At 49.1% G+C, this 16223-nt stretch overlaps 1 protein-coding gene across 3 annotated transcripts in view; it reads right to left on the bottom strand.

Annotated features, from left to right (window-relative positions):
* Window positions 1–15901, bottom strand: part of SYT16 (synaptotagmin 16) — a 695358-nt gene extending 679457 nt beyond the window's left edge. The window contains exon 1 of one of the 3 annotated variants that reach the window (XM_069638935.1): window positions 14816–15901. In XM_069638935.1, coding sequence (XP_069495036.1) covers window positions 14816–14828 — 13 coding nt within the window. In that variant the 5' untranslated portion in view covers window positions 14829–15901. The remainder of the gene's footprint in view (window positions 1–14815) is intronic. The other 2 variants (XM_069638933.1, XM_069638936.1) reach the window with 2 other exon arrangements.
* Between the last annotated feature and the right edge of the window lie 322 nt (window positions 15902–16223).

Below are 16223 nucleotides of genomic sequence, written 5' to 3'. Positions count from 1 at the left end.
AACCCCTCATGCCCGCGTAACTATCGCCCGATCTCCATTGCTCCTTTCCTGGGCAAACTCTTGGAAAAGCTGCCCATCTCCCAGCTTAATCTTCACACCGATTCTGTTGGTTGTCTCCATGACCATCAGTCTGGCTTCAGAGCTTCAAGAAGCACGGAAACTGCTCTCCTGAACATCCGTGAAGACCTTCTCTCCAACCTCGACTCTAATATCCCATCTGTCCTCATCCTATTCGATCTCTCTTCTGCCTTTGACACGGTCAACCATGCCATCCTGTGATTTTGTAAAACTGTGCTGGAGAGGATTAACCACCATTAGTTTTGAAGAACGTCCTCAACAAGGCCACTGAATTCTTCGCTGGCACGGGAGCAACCGTAAACGTCTTTAGTGAAGAGACTTTCAATAAACTCCCACGACCGCCAAACTAAAGCCATTGCAAGTGGACATCTATCCTTATGGTTTGGACACCCTGCTCCCCTGCAAAGGTGTATTCACCACCATGTGCTCACACAAGTTGCACACTGCACGTGTTGCCCACAGCAGCAAATAGTGCATGCTTTTTGAGTTTTAAAACAGCAATAGACATGGGCCTGGTCCACATTCTATACCACCTTATGGCACATAAATACATGGCCCCAGATGGAGACGTGACCAAATTGTTACCAAACCTCTTCAAAGGCCTGGGGAAGCTGAGGAACTGTAAAGTCAAAATGCGCATAGACCACAACATCAAACCAGTCGCACAACACTACAGGGAATCCCTATTAACATCAGAAACAGGTTGAAGAAGAGCTCAACCACTTACTGGACCTTATCATCATCTAGAGAGCACATGGCCCTACCCCATGGGTCTCACCAATAGTCCCTGTGACAAAGAAATCTGCTGAGGGATCCATTCGGCTATGCGTGAACATGCGTAGGCCAAACAAAGCTATCCAAAGAGAAAGAGAAAGACAGCAAGCACCAAGGATCAACAACATGATCCACCTTTTAAACGGCGCCACCATCTTTTCCAAGCTTGATCTGAACAAGGGTTACCCCCGACGGGTGATGGCCCCCGAATCCTGCTACATTACAACCTTTGTCACCCACTTGGGATTATTCCGCTATAAGAGACTCAATTTCGGTATATCGTCTGCAGCGGAAATCTTTCAAGAAGAAATACATCAGGTCAAAAAACATATATCAAATTGTTTGAATTACAGCAACGACATACTCATTTTTGGAAAGTCCCCGAGTGAACATGGTGACACCCTATGCAGCTCTGAGTCCCCCAGACCTACCACCATCGCCGACCTCAGGTCGTTTCTAGGTTTGGCCAGCTACTGTTCCAGATACTTAGAAAAATTATGCAACCATCAATGCGCCCCTACGGGCGCTCACCAGGGAGGGTGTGAGAAACCAAAGGGAGTCTCACCTGCTAGTCCCCGGGGATCGAGATCGAGATATAACTCTCTCTCTCTCTCTCTCTCTCCCTCCCTCCCTCGACCCGTGCCATCGCCATTTGGACCCAGACTCTGGGGGTGACCAGTGCTGGAGGATGACCTGGGTGGGGGGTTCTTCGGCAATGGGGGTGGAGCGCTGATGGTGAGACTCGGAATTCCTCACTTTCCCATACCCATGATCCCTCCTATTACATAGGATTATCCGATGTCCCAAAGTCCCCCCCCTCCTTTTTACACAAACATTGGGCTGAGGAAAAGGGCGACAGAGTAACAATGCTAACTCTGTCGCATCGCATTGTACATGTCCCGCTAACGGGGTCAGGCAAAGTCAGGCATTTGACTCAAAGTGCATACATCTGATGCCAACTAACACTCCTCACATGAATAAAAAGGCGGAACATAGAGACACACTCTGAGCAAGGTGGAACACGAGTGAGAGCAGAACTTCTGGGACAAAGTCGACCCTACTGGAGCAGAGCAACGGACCGAGGGACGAGAGCCATGGGTGGAGAACCCCAAGAGTTCCCTGCAGGAGGTTGTTTCCTTCAAAAGGCAGCAAAAGAATCCTGGAGAAGGCCAAATCCCAAATAAGGCTGTTATGGGTCGACGTTCACCTCGTCCTGTGTGCAAAACCCGGCCACCTGCATCCCTAGCACTTCGGTTTCCCAGTGCAGCTACCAGAAAGGTTAGGAGGTTTGTGGCGCTCCCCAAAAGGATACGGCATCATGCTGCCCCATTCTATGCACTATGGCAGCTGCCGTGGAAGTTAGCAACTCGAAAACTACACTTCCCAGAAAACCTGGCTCCGTGCGGTAGTTCGGCGGTAGAGCCTCGTGTTGGCTTGACCCGCCTCTCTCACTGATGTAGTCCGTGGATGCAGCCAGGACGCCACTTCTGTTTACAGCTACTCCCGGCGTTTAGAAGTTCCTTCTTCAAGTGCCAAACCCCTTTTGTCTCTTTACGGAATCGACTCGGATTGTTTACTGGACCCGCTATTGGATTTCCCTTGTTGACTTGCCTTCCTGTGTACCGAACCTCTGTTTTGCTTCCACGGACCCCGCTAGAAAAAGTTTTGTCTTTGTTTTCGCCTGCAAGTGTACCGGAACCCTGTTTTCTCCCGGACTTCTCTTCTACACACTTTTGCCATAGTCCCTGTCCGCTAGTGTGCCAGACCTTGCCTGCCTTCGACTTACCTATCTCTGGAACTGCCATCCCGACTGGTTGTTATCTTCATTCGTGCCAGACCTTGCCTGCCTTCAACTTACCTTACTTGGAACTGCCATCCCGACTGGTTGTTACCTTCATTCTTCGTTCACCAGTGGTAAGACTTTTTGCCTCCCGAACAGAACGTTTGGATTGAAATTTGTGTTTCCTGTGCACTTAAGGACGCTCTGCAGCTGTGCACCATCCCGAATCCAGTGCGACCCTCGTACCGCCCGGGTATTAGTATCCTACTAACATTTACCTTTTTCTTATTTTATCCCTGTCATTGTGTTCTGAACTGCTCAAATCCTCCAGTCCTTCTCCAATGGTAAGATCCTGTCCTCCTCATGAATTGTGTCATAGTTTAAATCAGTTAGGTGCTAAGTCTTGTTATATTCCTAGGTGATTCCCGGTAGTGTGCCGTTCTTCCATTCTACGGGGGGAAAAAGCTCAGGTATTCCATCAATTAGTAAGGCTTACAGGGGACAAGTGTTACCTTCGTATTACTTACTTGTTGTTCTTTCCTTTACAGCCTGGTTCGTGGCGGTGCGTTCTCCCCCGCCCTTCTGGGTGATCAGTCCCCTTGCCTGGTTAATTACAGCAAGAGGTCATATCATTTTGAAGGTCTTATTCCCTCACAGGGAGGAGGCTTGGGTAGAGGCTCTACCCAAAGCTCTTCAAGCAACTTCCTGGGTTTTGGATACTCCCCGGTTCCACGCACTCATCTCACCGGTGAGTAACAAAAACAGAAGCCATGGATGAAGCTGATCCTTTGGCAGCCTTGTTTCGTTTAGTGTCTGAGTTACGGTCTGACATGACAATGGCTCATGACGCCATGCATCAAAGGATCGACAGCTTACGGAGTATTCAAACTCCCCCGACACTGGGGGTAGACATGGCGGGTGCGGCCGCCTCAGGTTCTGGTTTACCTTCAGCTTCCGCTTCAGGGTTTTCTGCGGCCCCGGTTTTGATGGCCACACAATTCCCGTTGGCCCCTCCGGAACGCTTCACTGGAGACCCAAAACAATACCGGACTTTCATAAATCAATGCAAACTACATTTCTTGTGTCGGCCCACCGCCTTTCCAAACTCCACCACCAAGGCAGCCTTTATTCTTTCCCATCTCGGGGGTACAGCGGCTGCGTGGGCCAACCCTTTGCTTGAGTCCAACAGCTACATCCTCTATGACTGTGACAAACTCATTTTGCCCATAAATAAGGTCTTTGATAATCGCTACAAATCTCAAGCATCGGACCTTGAGTTGCTGAGTCTACGACAAGGCACTTCTTCTCTTTTTTCTTATCTCACCAGATTCAATCCGCTAGCTGCTAAGACAGACTGGCCCGAAGAGAAGAAATCAGCCGTATTTTACCAGGGGTTGTCTGAAGAATTAAAAGATATCCTAGCCACAGTACCGGTCGTTCCGACCTCCTTCGGTGAATTGTTAGACTTGGTGTTACAAATAGATGCCCGAAGGTCAGAAAGAAGAGGGGAACGTAAAACCCCGGTCCATACCCCCTCTCCAGCAGATGTAGTTACTCCTCCTGCTCCAACTCCAGAACCCATGCAGATAGGGGCGGTGAGGGGCCCTTTGACTCCGGCACAACGTGAATATCGACGTTCACATAATTTGTGCATGTATTGTGGGTCTTCAGAACACCAACTGAAAGACTGTCCCAAAAAAACAGTCAAAAAGGCGGGAAACGCCAAATCCCGGCGATAGATAGAGTCCCTACGCCGGGAGTGTTTTCCTTGGACTCACAGGGTTTTTCGTCTGCTCCTGTCAGTCTTCCTGTGTTATTCACCACAGCCGAAGACGCTACGTTCTCCTCCTTGGCTATCATAGATTCAGGAGCTACGGGGAACTATATGGACTTTGATTATGCTGCAAAAAACAATGTGTCCATTCTACCCAAGGCTCAACCCGAGAGGGTTCATACTGTGGATGGTACAACTTTGGTATCCGGTTTGGTCACACAGAATACTTCCCTTGTCAGCATGAAGACCGAAGACGGACACATTGAATCGATTTCATTCGATCTAACCAAGGCTCCTCAATATCAGGTCATATTGGGTATTCCGTGGTTGCAACACCACAACCCTGCTATTGATTGGGTAAAGAAGAGTGTTCGCTTCCCTTCTTTGGAGTGTAATGAACACTGTTTTCAGGACACGTATGTATGCCCGGAGTCTTCTTGTCAAGCTCTGGTGGCTTCCTTGTCTGTCATAGGCGCCATCGCTCGTGACGCCAGTATAGACATTCCTCCTGAATACGAATCCTTTCTGGATGTGTTCGATAAGGGCAGGGCAGATCAATTGCCTCCTCATAGGCCCTATGATTGTCCGATAGACCTGTTACCAGGGGCCAAGATACCAGCCGGCAGAGTCTTTTTTCTCACCTTACCAGAGGACAAGATTCTGAAGGAATACATAGATAAAGCCTTGGACACAGGCTTTATTAGGCCTTCAAAATCCCCGGTGGCATCTCCACTATTTTTCGTCCCTAAGAAGGAGGGGGACCTGCGCCCTTGTTAAGACTCCAGGGCATTGAATGCTATTACGGTAAAAAACCATTACCCTCTTCCGTTGAAATCAGTGCTTTTGGATCAACTTGGTTCGTCAGTGGTGTTCACTAAACTTGACCTTAGGGGTGCCTATAATCTCGTTCGGATTAGAGCAGGGGACGAGTGGAAAACTGCTTTTAAGACACGTTATGGCTTATTTGAATACTTAGTGATGCCGTTTGGACTCTGTAATCCCCCGGCCACCTTCCAGGCCTTCATGAACGACATCTTCCATGACTATCTGGACCAATTTGTTGTAATTTATCTGGATGATATCCTTATCTACTCATCCTCTATGAAGGATCACTACGTACATGTGCGTCTTGTGTTGCAGAGGTTGAGGGAGAACCACCTATACGTCAAGGCAGAGAAGTGTGTTTTTAATTCCACCGAGGTGGAATTTCTTGGTTATGACTTGACCAGCCGTGGCATTCGAATGAGTCACTCCAAGGTTAGAGTGATTCTGGAATGGCCCATTCCTACCTCTGTCAAGGCATTGCAGTCCTTCTTGGGGTTCTCCAACTTTTATCGGCGTTTCATCCATTCATTTTCATCGATCTCTTCTCCTTTAACGGCACTGACCAGCTCCAAGAAACCGTATGCATGGAATCCGGAGGCACAACGGGCCTTTGAAATTCTGAAGGCCGCCTTCTCGACGGCACCGGTCTTGCAACACCCGGACCCTCTCCTCCCTTTCTTAGTGGAGGCAGACACCTCCGGTTCAGCTATTGGGGCAGTGTTGTCACAGGAATGTCCTGATCCAGGGGAAATCCATCCAGTGGCATATTTTTCCAGGAAATTGACCCCGTATGAACGCAATTATCCTATCACAGAGCGCGAGTTATTAGCCATCAGAGATGCCTTTGCGGAATGGCGTCATCATCTGTTGGGTGCCCGTCATCAGGTTACTGTTTATTCGGACCATCGTAGCCTCCTTGCCTTTAAATCAATGAAGTGCCTTACGGCCCGACAAGCTCGTTGGCATCTTTTCTTTTCCCAGTTTAATTTTGTCATCACATATCGACCGGCTCGTCTCAATGCCTGTGCTGACGCTCTTTCGAGGTTATCCCACAGTACTTGTATTTCTAAGGCTGATCATCCCCTGCTGTTACCTAAAAGGGTGGTTTGTGCCTGCACTCCTCAGCCTTCACTCCTTGCCCTTATATCATCCTGGGTGACTTCAAATAAGGAGGAATGCGAATTATTAAACCTCGACATTGTACAGGGCTTGCCTTATATCCAAGGTCGTCTCTTTATACCTCCTGGAGAAGCACGTCTTCGGGCTCTAGCCTGGTCACACGATTCCTTGATGGCAGCCCATCCGAGGCAGCAAAAGACGCTGGAGGCATTGCGCCGCTGGGCTTGGTGGTCATCAATGCCCAGGGATGTCATCGATTATGTGGCCTCTTGCTCAGTGTGTGCTCAATGCAAAGTCTCTAGATCCAAGCCTGTGGGCCTTTTGCGTCCCCTTCCGGTGCCACATAAACCGTGGTATATGGTCTCCATGGACTTCATTGTGGACCTACCTCCTCTAAACGGTTATGATACCGTCTGGGTAGTCATCGACTACTTCTCCAAGATGGCTCTGTTTGTTCCCTGCTCGGGTTTGCCTTCAGCCCCCGTCTTGGCTTCTTTGTTTCTCAAGCATGTCTTTCGTTTCTTTGGACTTCCCTCTATCATTGTTTCAGACCGCGGCCCTCAGTTTACGTCTCGCTTTTGGCGGGCTTTGACTTCTTCGCTTCACATTGACGATCGTTTCAGCTCTGCATACCATCCACAAACCGATGGACAGACTGAGAGGGCTAATGCCTCTCTAGAGCAATTCCTCCGATGCCTGTGTCTCCAATTTCAGTCTAACTGGTTAGAGGCGCTCGCCCCTGCCGAATTTGCCTACAATAATTCGGTACACTGTGCCTCAGGTGTATCACCGTTTTTTGCCTTATATGGATTCCATCCACGCTCTTTGCCCTTGGATCCAGCACTCCCCATTGACAACCCGGCCGCTCAGGCTTGTGTAAGAGAATTGGAGTCGGTCCGTAGGGGAGTTCCATCCCACCTTCTGCTTGCCCAGGAGAGAGCAAAAAAATACGCTGACCGACATAGGATTGCAGCTCCGGAATACAAAGTGGGCATGAAAGTTTGGCTGTCTACGCGTAATCTGCGCATTCCTGGCAAACGTATGCTGCTGCCGAAGTTTGTGGGTCCTTTTCCCATTACGGAAGTTTTAAATCCTGTGGCAATGCGTCTTTCTTTGCCTACTTCATGGAAACTGCATCCAGTGTTCCACGTATGTCTCATCAAGCCTTGCCTTCCTTTTATGCGTCTACCTACGCGACCTTGCGCTATTCGCGTGGATGGCGAGGACGAGTATGAAGTTGCTGATATTTTGAACTTTCAACTCCGCAGGGGTCGGCCTTTTTAGCTGGTCGACTGGAAGGGGTACGGTCCTGAGGATAGGTCTTGGGAACCCTTGAGTAATATTCACTCACCCATACTCCTGCGTCGTTTCCATGCCCGCAAGGGGTTGCCGTCGCCTTTGGGGGCGAATGCTGTTATGGGTCGACATTCACCTCGTCCTGTGTGCAAAACCCGGCCACCTGCATCCCTAGCACTTCGGTTTCCCAGTGCAGCTACCAGAAAGGTTAGAAGGTTCGTGGCGCTCCCCAGAAGGATACGGCATCATGCTGCCCCATTCTATGCACGATGGCAGCTGCCGTGGAAGTTAGCAACTCGAAAACTACACTTCCCAGAAAACCTGGCTCCGTGCGGTAGTTCGGCGGTAGAGCCTCGCGTTGGCTTGCCCCGCCTCTCTCACGGATGTAGTCCGTGGATGCAGCCAGGACGCCGCTTCTGTTTACAGCTACTCCCGGCGTTTAGAAGTTCCTTCTTCAAGTGCCAAACCCCTTTTGTCTCTTTACAGAATCGACTCGGATTGTTTACTGGACCCGCTATTGGATTTCCCTTGTTGACTTGCCTTCCTGTGTACCGAACCTCTGTTTTGCTTCCACGGACCCCGCTAGAAAAAGTTTTGTCTTTGTTTTCGCCTGCAAGTGTACCGGAACCCTGTTTTCTCCCGGACTTCTCTTCTACACGCTTTTGCCATAGTCCCTATCCGCTAGTGTGCCAGACCTTGCCTGCCTTCGACTTACCTATCTCTGGAACTGCCATCCCGACTGGTTGTTATCTTCATTCGTGCCAGACCTTGCCTGCCTTCAACTTACCTTACTTCGAACTGCCATCCCGACTGGTTGTTACCTTCATTCTTCCTTCACCAGTGGTAAGACTTTTTGACTCACGAACAGAACGTTTGGATTGAACTTTGTGTTTCCTGTGCACTTAAGGACGCTCTGCAGCTGCGCACCATCCCGAATCCAGTGCGACCCTCGTGCCGCCCGGGTATTAGTATCCTACTAACATTTACCTTTTTCTTATTTTATCCCTGTTGTTGTGTTCTGAACTGCTCAAATCCTCCAGTCCTTCTCCACTGGTAAGATCCTGTCCACCTCATGAATTGTGTCATAGTTTAAATCAGTTAGGTGCTAAGTCTTGTTATATTCCTAGGTGATTCCCGGTAGTGTGCTGTTCTTCCATTCTACGGGGGGAAAAAGCTCAGGTATTCCATCAATTAGTAAGGCTTACAGGGGACAAGTGTTACCTTCGTATTACTTACTTGTTGTTCTTTCCTTTACAGCCTGGTTCGTGGCGGTGCGTTCTCCCCCGCCCTTCTGGGTGATCAGTCCCCTTGTCTGGTTAATTACAGCAAGAGGTCATATCATTTTGAAGGTCTTATTCCCTCACAGAGAGGAGGCTTGGGTAGAGGCTCTACCCAAAGCTCTTCAAGCAACTTCCTGGGTTTTGGATACTCCCCGGTTCCACGCACTCATCTCACCGGTGAGTAACAAAGGCTGCATTGTGTTTCAAGGATGCCAGCGACCCTCACGGGTGAACAGCAGAGTTTGGGAGGCGAGGCCAAGCCTATGGTACTAACCTTGGCTCGTATACTGGGCAACAGTAGAGACAAGGAAGAAACGCACACAGCCGGCTAGTTGGCAAGCAACACGAGAGACCTGTGTGTGCTAAAGAAAGATTGAAGTGGCAACATTATATCGCACAATTGAAGGCACACGTGTTGGTGAGATGCGAAGAAAGGCAGACCTGCAAATGAACTTTGTAGTAACGATAGCTGTAAAGTCTGCGATACTGAGTAATGGAGTAGTACGGCGAAAGGAAGTAGTCCACTCAAAAGTCTCTGTGAAAGGTGAAAAGTTGGTAGCGATAAAGTGAATGAACTGTAAAAACAGGGTGATAAAAAAAATTAACCCAGAGAGAAGGGGAAAGTAAAAAGGTGAACGTTGAACTTTGATGCACAAACAGTGAACTACCCAGACCAGGAAGCACTGGGGCAAATGATACAAGAGTGTGAGTTGAAAGCTGGAAAGTCGAAGTGGTCCTGCAGAGGTCCGTAGAAAAGCCATGCACATTAGAAAGTCTTCAACATCAGGAAACATTCCAGGCCCAACTGAGGGAGACCGGAGGGGTAAAATGTTTGGGGAAGGGAACCCCTGAATGAGGTGAATTAAGCTTGGGTAAGGGAACCCTGGCAAGTGATTTGGTTTTGCTTTAAGAGGTCTGAGCCCGACAGAGGGGGGACCGACATGAAATTTATGGTGAACTGTGTTTTGGAAATTGGAAAGTGAGACTTTAACATGGAAGGCCAGGTGGTCCTTGATCCACGTTGTAAACTGCCTTTGTGTTAAGAATCTGAACCAGAGTGTGTAATCGCACCTACGGGGACAGCTTTACTCCGTGCTGTCCAACGTGGGGAGGAAAGCTGACTCAGACACATGTATTCTTTATATTTGAACACTGACTTTCCTTTGTATGTACCTTGTTCCTTTCACAAGTTTTGTACAAGGTAGGGCAGGCATTAGGTTTTCTAAGTATAGACCATTTTGATTTAACAGACTGAACTAGGGCTGTTTTATTTATTTGATGGTCGAGACTAATCCCATTTTAGCTATAGGGCAAAGTAGGAGATTCTCCAACCCCATTGAAACATCAATGAAGGCTTTACAAATTGTACCTTTTTGTGTCAGTGTCATACTTGTGATACCATGCCTCCTTTGCAAGGGGCAGGAGCGTATCTGGTCATCAGAGTGTCAAGCCAGCTTTCAGAGCATTTGTTCGAACATTGCGGCAGCAGTTGACATGGCCTATTTCAGCTCGGCAAAATACACAGTGGTAACGGTTGATGCCAGCCCAGTGGGCCTCTGAGCCATCCTGTCACAGTTTGACCCCAGTAAACCGCACATCAAATACGTGGTTGGCTATGCCAGTCGCAGCCTCACTGACAGGGAACAAAGATACTCCCAGGCTTAGGCGAGCCTGGCGGTGGTATGGGATTGGGAGTACTTCCACTTCTCTCTGTATGGCAAGGCTTTTACCATCATCACATACCACCAGGCCCTCCTCACGATTTATGGCAGACCGAAGGCACGGATGCCACCATGCATCGCCCGGTGGGGCCTCCAGTTTGAAGACTATAAGTTCACGATCGAATACAGGCCAGGGAAGGACAAAAACCCGGGAGACTGTCGCACCATCCAAAGGGAACTGAGCATCAGGGTCAATCAAAAGCAGAAGAATACCTGAATTACGTCATTCACTGGATGAAACCATTCCCTGATTGCCTGGAAGACGCTCAAACAGGAATTGGAAGCCAACACGGTGCTCAACACCGTAACACAATGCCTTCATGCAGGAAGGATGAGACATGCGAAGAACATTGTCAAACATTTGGGCCAACTCATTCAAGATGACGTACAGAGTTTGAGTTTGGTTCAGGAAGAACTCAGTCACAGAAGACAACATTCTCCTCAAAGGATGCAAGAGTGTAATGCCCAGATCATTGTGCCAGAGTCATTGACCTCGCCCACAAGGGTCATAGGGGAATAACATCTACAAAGAAGCTACTTCACCAGAAAGTCTGGTTTCCCCAACTTGACAGCAGAGTTGAAAGCACGCTGCAGAGTTGTGCCATATGGAGGGTGGTGGGCCCTCCACCAAAACCTCACCCCTTGAAAATGTCATGTCTGCCAAGAGGGATATGGGAGGAGGTGGCAATTGACTTCTTTGGGCTCCATGCGAGACGGCTCCTACGTGCTCGTACTAATCGATGAATACTCGAGATTAACTGAGGTCCAGATCATACCATCCACAGTGGCCATAGCTGCCATCCCGATGTCAGCTGTCATACAGACATACCCCATATTGATCCAGGGGCGAGTGCCCGGCAGATCTCATTTTCGGACAAATCAGGACACAGCTCCCCATTAACCATGAAGAGGGAAGAGACCCCCACAAGGACCATGATCTAAGAACACGCGATATGGCTGCCAAGCAGATCATGAAGGAATTGGTAGATACTAGGAGAGGGGCCAAAGAATCTATGTTGGACATTGCAGATCAGGTCCTGGTGAAGCAAGCGAAACAAAGAAAGGAGGAGTCCACATTCGCGCCCAAGACCCTCACAGTGTCGTACCGGAATGGAACCATGATAACTGCGAGTGATGGTGATGGATGGACCATCACAAGAAACGTGTCCCACTTCAAGACGGCAAGGGAGGAGATCCTCAGAGGAAGTGACATGGAAGAGGACACACAGGGAGAATCAGGCGAGTCCTATCTGGGGGACGGTGAGGCGTTGGAGGAAGAATGGGACGCAAGGGAGGACTCATGGCATCCCACGCAGAGGGCAAGACCAGGGGGCCCGCAGGTGGGGCGCCCGGTGCGTGTCAAGATAAAACCTTTGAGACTTCTACAGGAAATGGACTGACCCCCACTTAGTGTTCAAGGAGCGGGGGGGGGTGAGATGGTTATACTGGAGGCCTGTTAGCCTCACTATGTGGGAGGGTCCAGTTGGGGTGTGGGGTTGGGAAAAGGAAGTAAGGGGATAGGGTAGAGGAAACTAGTGGAGTAAAATAAAGGAGTGTAAAAAGACGTAGTGTGTCTTGTCCCTCATTTCGGAGGCCCAACCCAGTACAAGGGCGGCGGACCCCCTTCAGCATTTACACCAATTCCACACAAACAAACCCAGCACACAGTGACCGTTTTTACTGGAATTAGAATTGTTCTTTTATAACCCACTTAATACCTGTGACAAACTACCAACAGCACTTCAAAGCTCTCAAACGCTCTCCCTCTCGATCCCACTAACCAAACCCCCACGCAGGCTCCCCCAAGCCCACTTTCCTTTTTAGATCTGCCAGAGCGCCGGGAGACCACGGAAATTGCAGAGGTGCGTGGTACAATTCACAATAACATAACCTTCACTCAGGCTCGGGCTGGGCCACAAAGTTATCTCGGGCACCAATGAAAAAGTGCCCAAGGCTACAAATGGCATGTTCATGCCTTTTGTGAAACTGTTTGAAAAGTACCCGGGGGTGGGTGGCCTGCATTTTAAAGAATATTTCTTCAGCAACACTGGTCAAAACTACTAGTCGCAGAGTTTATTAACTCAGCAAACTGGTCCACTTTGACCAAAAAAAACTTCCCCACACCAGCATTTTGTATTCGATGGGCCTATTGCCCCTTAGGCCAGTCCGAGCCTGCCCTCACCAAGGAACCCATCAGGTTCAGTCAGGACTCCCAGAACCCACAAAAAGCCTGTTAAAAACCCCTTCATCCGCTAGGCTCTTGATCCAAAACGCAGGCGAGTCCCTGCGGCCAACACGACAATGAGACACCCTCAATCTATTTGCATGCATTGGCCGCAGAAAATGTGATAACAAAAACCTCTTACTTGTCCCCTGTCGTTTTTAGGTCTTTTGTAATTCCAGACTTTTCAGCTCATGTCATGCTGTTTTTTTTTTTACAGTACTTGCAGTTGTATATTCCCCATTGGAATTGCAGGAGTACAAGTACCAGAATGAAGAGTGATCAGAAACTAAAAACTAGGACTGACAGAGGAAACGTTAAGGCTCGCTAATCCCTTCATTAGCTAGATATTCGGGGGATAAAGCCCCCTTGATTTTAGTTAATGGTTGATGCAGGCTGGCAGCTTCGTGTTTATTATGCATGGTGTCGAGAGAATGTTCAGTCCCTCATTAAAGAACAGCGCAATATCAGGAGTCATTGAAGACGGCTAGCAGCGTTCTCGCAGTGTCAAAAAGGGGGTACTTCCGAGACAGCCTCTTTCTGGTTAATACAGCATGCATAACATGGGGCTATTTGGTAGTTCGCTTTGAGACGCAAACCTGCAAATGCCTCAAAAATGCACGGTTTGTATTGGCTCAAATCAAAAGAACAGGTGTTCGTCCGACTGGGACATAAAATAGGTCCGGGAACAGATAAAAAGGGGCCTGACCTATTCGGATAACAATGTGTGTCCTTTTACAACCCACTGTTGAGGCGCAGTGTGTTTTGAGCACATTACACTTGCCCAAAACTACAATGCACCGAGAACTAAGTTATGAACCGGACCCACACAATCGTGCCCTCTGCCCTCCGGGCGGTTTGCTCCATGGTCCACTCTGAGGATACACAGGGCAAAACTATACTAGCCGGTCTAGTTTAGCGGCGCGGCGGGGGGTGTCTTTCGAAGATATCCGAGTGGACTCAGAAACTATAACTTTTCCTGGGGAAGTCTGCCATGGAGATTAAATTAATAGTAACAAGGATTTTCTGTGCTGGATCAACTTTCCTGCTCCTACAACTTTTCAAAATGGTGTCATTTCAACGAAAGATTGTAATTAAAGAAATGTCGACAACAGTATATGTGCCCATCCACATGAGCATTTACAGTTGGTGAAGATAGGTGCAAAAAGGCGGGTGTACACACATCCATATGAAAACAGCATGCATGTTATCAACCTTGGTCACGTGTCTTATTTTAGAACGAAATGCGGGTGATAAACTGTCCACATCACTTCGTCTTCCTCATTATTATTTCCAGGTTAGTATCAGACCCATTTCCGGAGGCTGACGACCAATCCTTATTTGTTGTTTCTTAGAATTCTGGGTCTTGTAGTCCTGAAGTCCTAATGAAGAAGGCTAGACCTAGAAGTCCCAGAATGAATGGAAAACAACCAGGACTCTACAGCCACCTAACATGGGTCTTAGCAGAACGCTTTGCAAACGATAGCCAGTAGTCAAAACTGTGTAAGCATAATCCGGGCAGTTGCCATTTGACATTTTACAAAAAGATTACATCAATGCACGGGTCATTCTAGGTATGTCGGACACGACTTCCCATGTATTTACCATGTTCATGAAATATGCATATCAAGCGCGCCTCGGTCGTGCGCACCGTGCAGAAAGAACGTCCCATGGGTTTAGACATATTGCCCCTCATGTCTGTACATCAACACCAGTGCTGTTCTTTCATAGACAGCTGCAGTCACCACAACGGAGACGCTCATACCGGCAAGTGCATCGGTCCACTTGTAAACATGCTGGCAAGACAAGGCCTGCAAAACGCCGAAAAGCTTGTTTGTTTTGCACACAACAATATGATGAAGCACAAGCAAAAGTACACGCAACTGTCACAGCAGTAGAACAGCACCCCTCCTCCCCCACCCACACCCGGAACATAAAGCCACCTACTGTCAGTGGCCATGATTTTTCTGGCGGTCCTGCTCCCGCCGTCGACCCCCTCCTCAGCAGGTGAGCCCGTCCCTCAGCAGCTGGGCGCGAGGGCCGAGCTTTCATATTACACCTCACTCGAGTGAGGCGTAGTGCGGTGGCTGGCAGCCTGCGCAGCCCCTGCTGGCTGCTGCTAACGGTGGCGTGGAGGGGTTACTTCTCCCAACAGTGCCACCCCCTTCCTTCTCCTCCCAGGCGCGGCTGCCTTTCCTTTTCCTATGTATACAGGGGCAGGTCGGGTCCCAGACCAGGCTAAGCCGAGGGGGCAGGCTGCGGCAGCCCTCTCTCAGGAGCGGAGGATGTTTATCTTGTATTGCACAGCACGCGAGTCCTGCAGGGGCACCGCTGCTACTGATAACGCCCCTTCCCTTCTGTTGTTCTACTACTGCCACGGCAATCATCCGCAGGAAATGTAGTAACAGGGCTCCCTGGCTGCACAGTCACATCTTGGTGGGAACCCCACGAAGCCTTGTCGCGTGGAGGAACCAAGCACTGTCTCCTCAGGCAGTTCTCCGGGCTGCAGGTGCTGTGGCAGTTCACAACATTAGCGCATCTTTTCCTCAGTGTTTCTGCGGCGAGCATCTCTTGGCCACGTGACGTGATTATCTCCCGAACGGTGTTAAAGATACAGGCGCTGGAAGACATATCGATAACAGCATACATTCTACGGGACGCCTAGCAGATCAAACGCGGCTGGCGATACTGTAATATGTGACAGATGGGCGCAGTTCAGCAAGACGTTGGATGGCGGATCAACTTCCACTGATAGCAAGCGTGACTGCCCTGGCCATGATAAAGCAGTTCTCTGGGTTCTAGCGCCTGCCGGGGTTTCCTCATCAGCGGACGACATGCCTCCAGCCAAGTAACAAAAGATGCACTTACAGTATGTCACATAAGAACCATACACGTTCCTAGAAAAAAAAACATCTGTAGAGTCACGCTTACAATACAAATACCTACTGAAATGCACCAGCTACTGATATCAACACGACCATTATTTGTCTCTGGCCCTGCACGGCTCATGACGTCCAGCAGTTTTTGATGAAATACTGAAATCAGAGGCGTTGCTAGGGGGTCGCTAAGGGGGGGGGGGTCTATAGCCCTGGGTTTTTTGCCTGCAGCCCTGGATTGAAGCTCAGGAGCTACAAGCAGAAGGCTAGCTAGCCCCTAGTCCCGACAGTAGTATAGCCCCTGATATTTTCTAGACTTAGCAACACCGATGACTGAAATGCCCGCAGGGCTTTGCATAACCAAAATGGCATGACTTGATATTCAAACAGGCTGTATTTTGTGTTCGAATCTGTTTTCCACTTGTTCCCTTTACAAACACTTATTAGATTATATGCCCCCATAGACGAAGCTAAGCATA

The sequence above is a fragment of the Ambystoma mexicanum genome, chromosome 14 (assembly GCF_040938575.1).
Source record: "Ambystoma mexicanum isolate Mex_15411 chromosome 14, UKY_AmexF1_1, whole genome shotgun sequence".
In the NCBI taxonomy this organism is placed as follows: Eukaryota; Metazoa; Chordata; class Amphibia; order Caudata; family Ambystomatidae; genus Ambystoma; species Ambystoma mexicanum.
The sequence above is the reverse complement of the archived record's forward strand: the minus strand, read 5'-3'. Positions and strand labels throughout refer to the sequence as shown.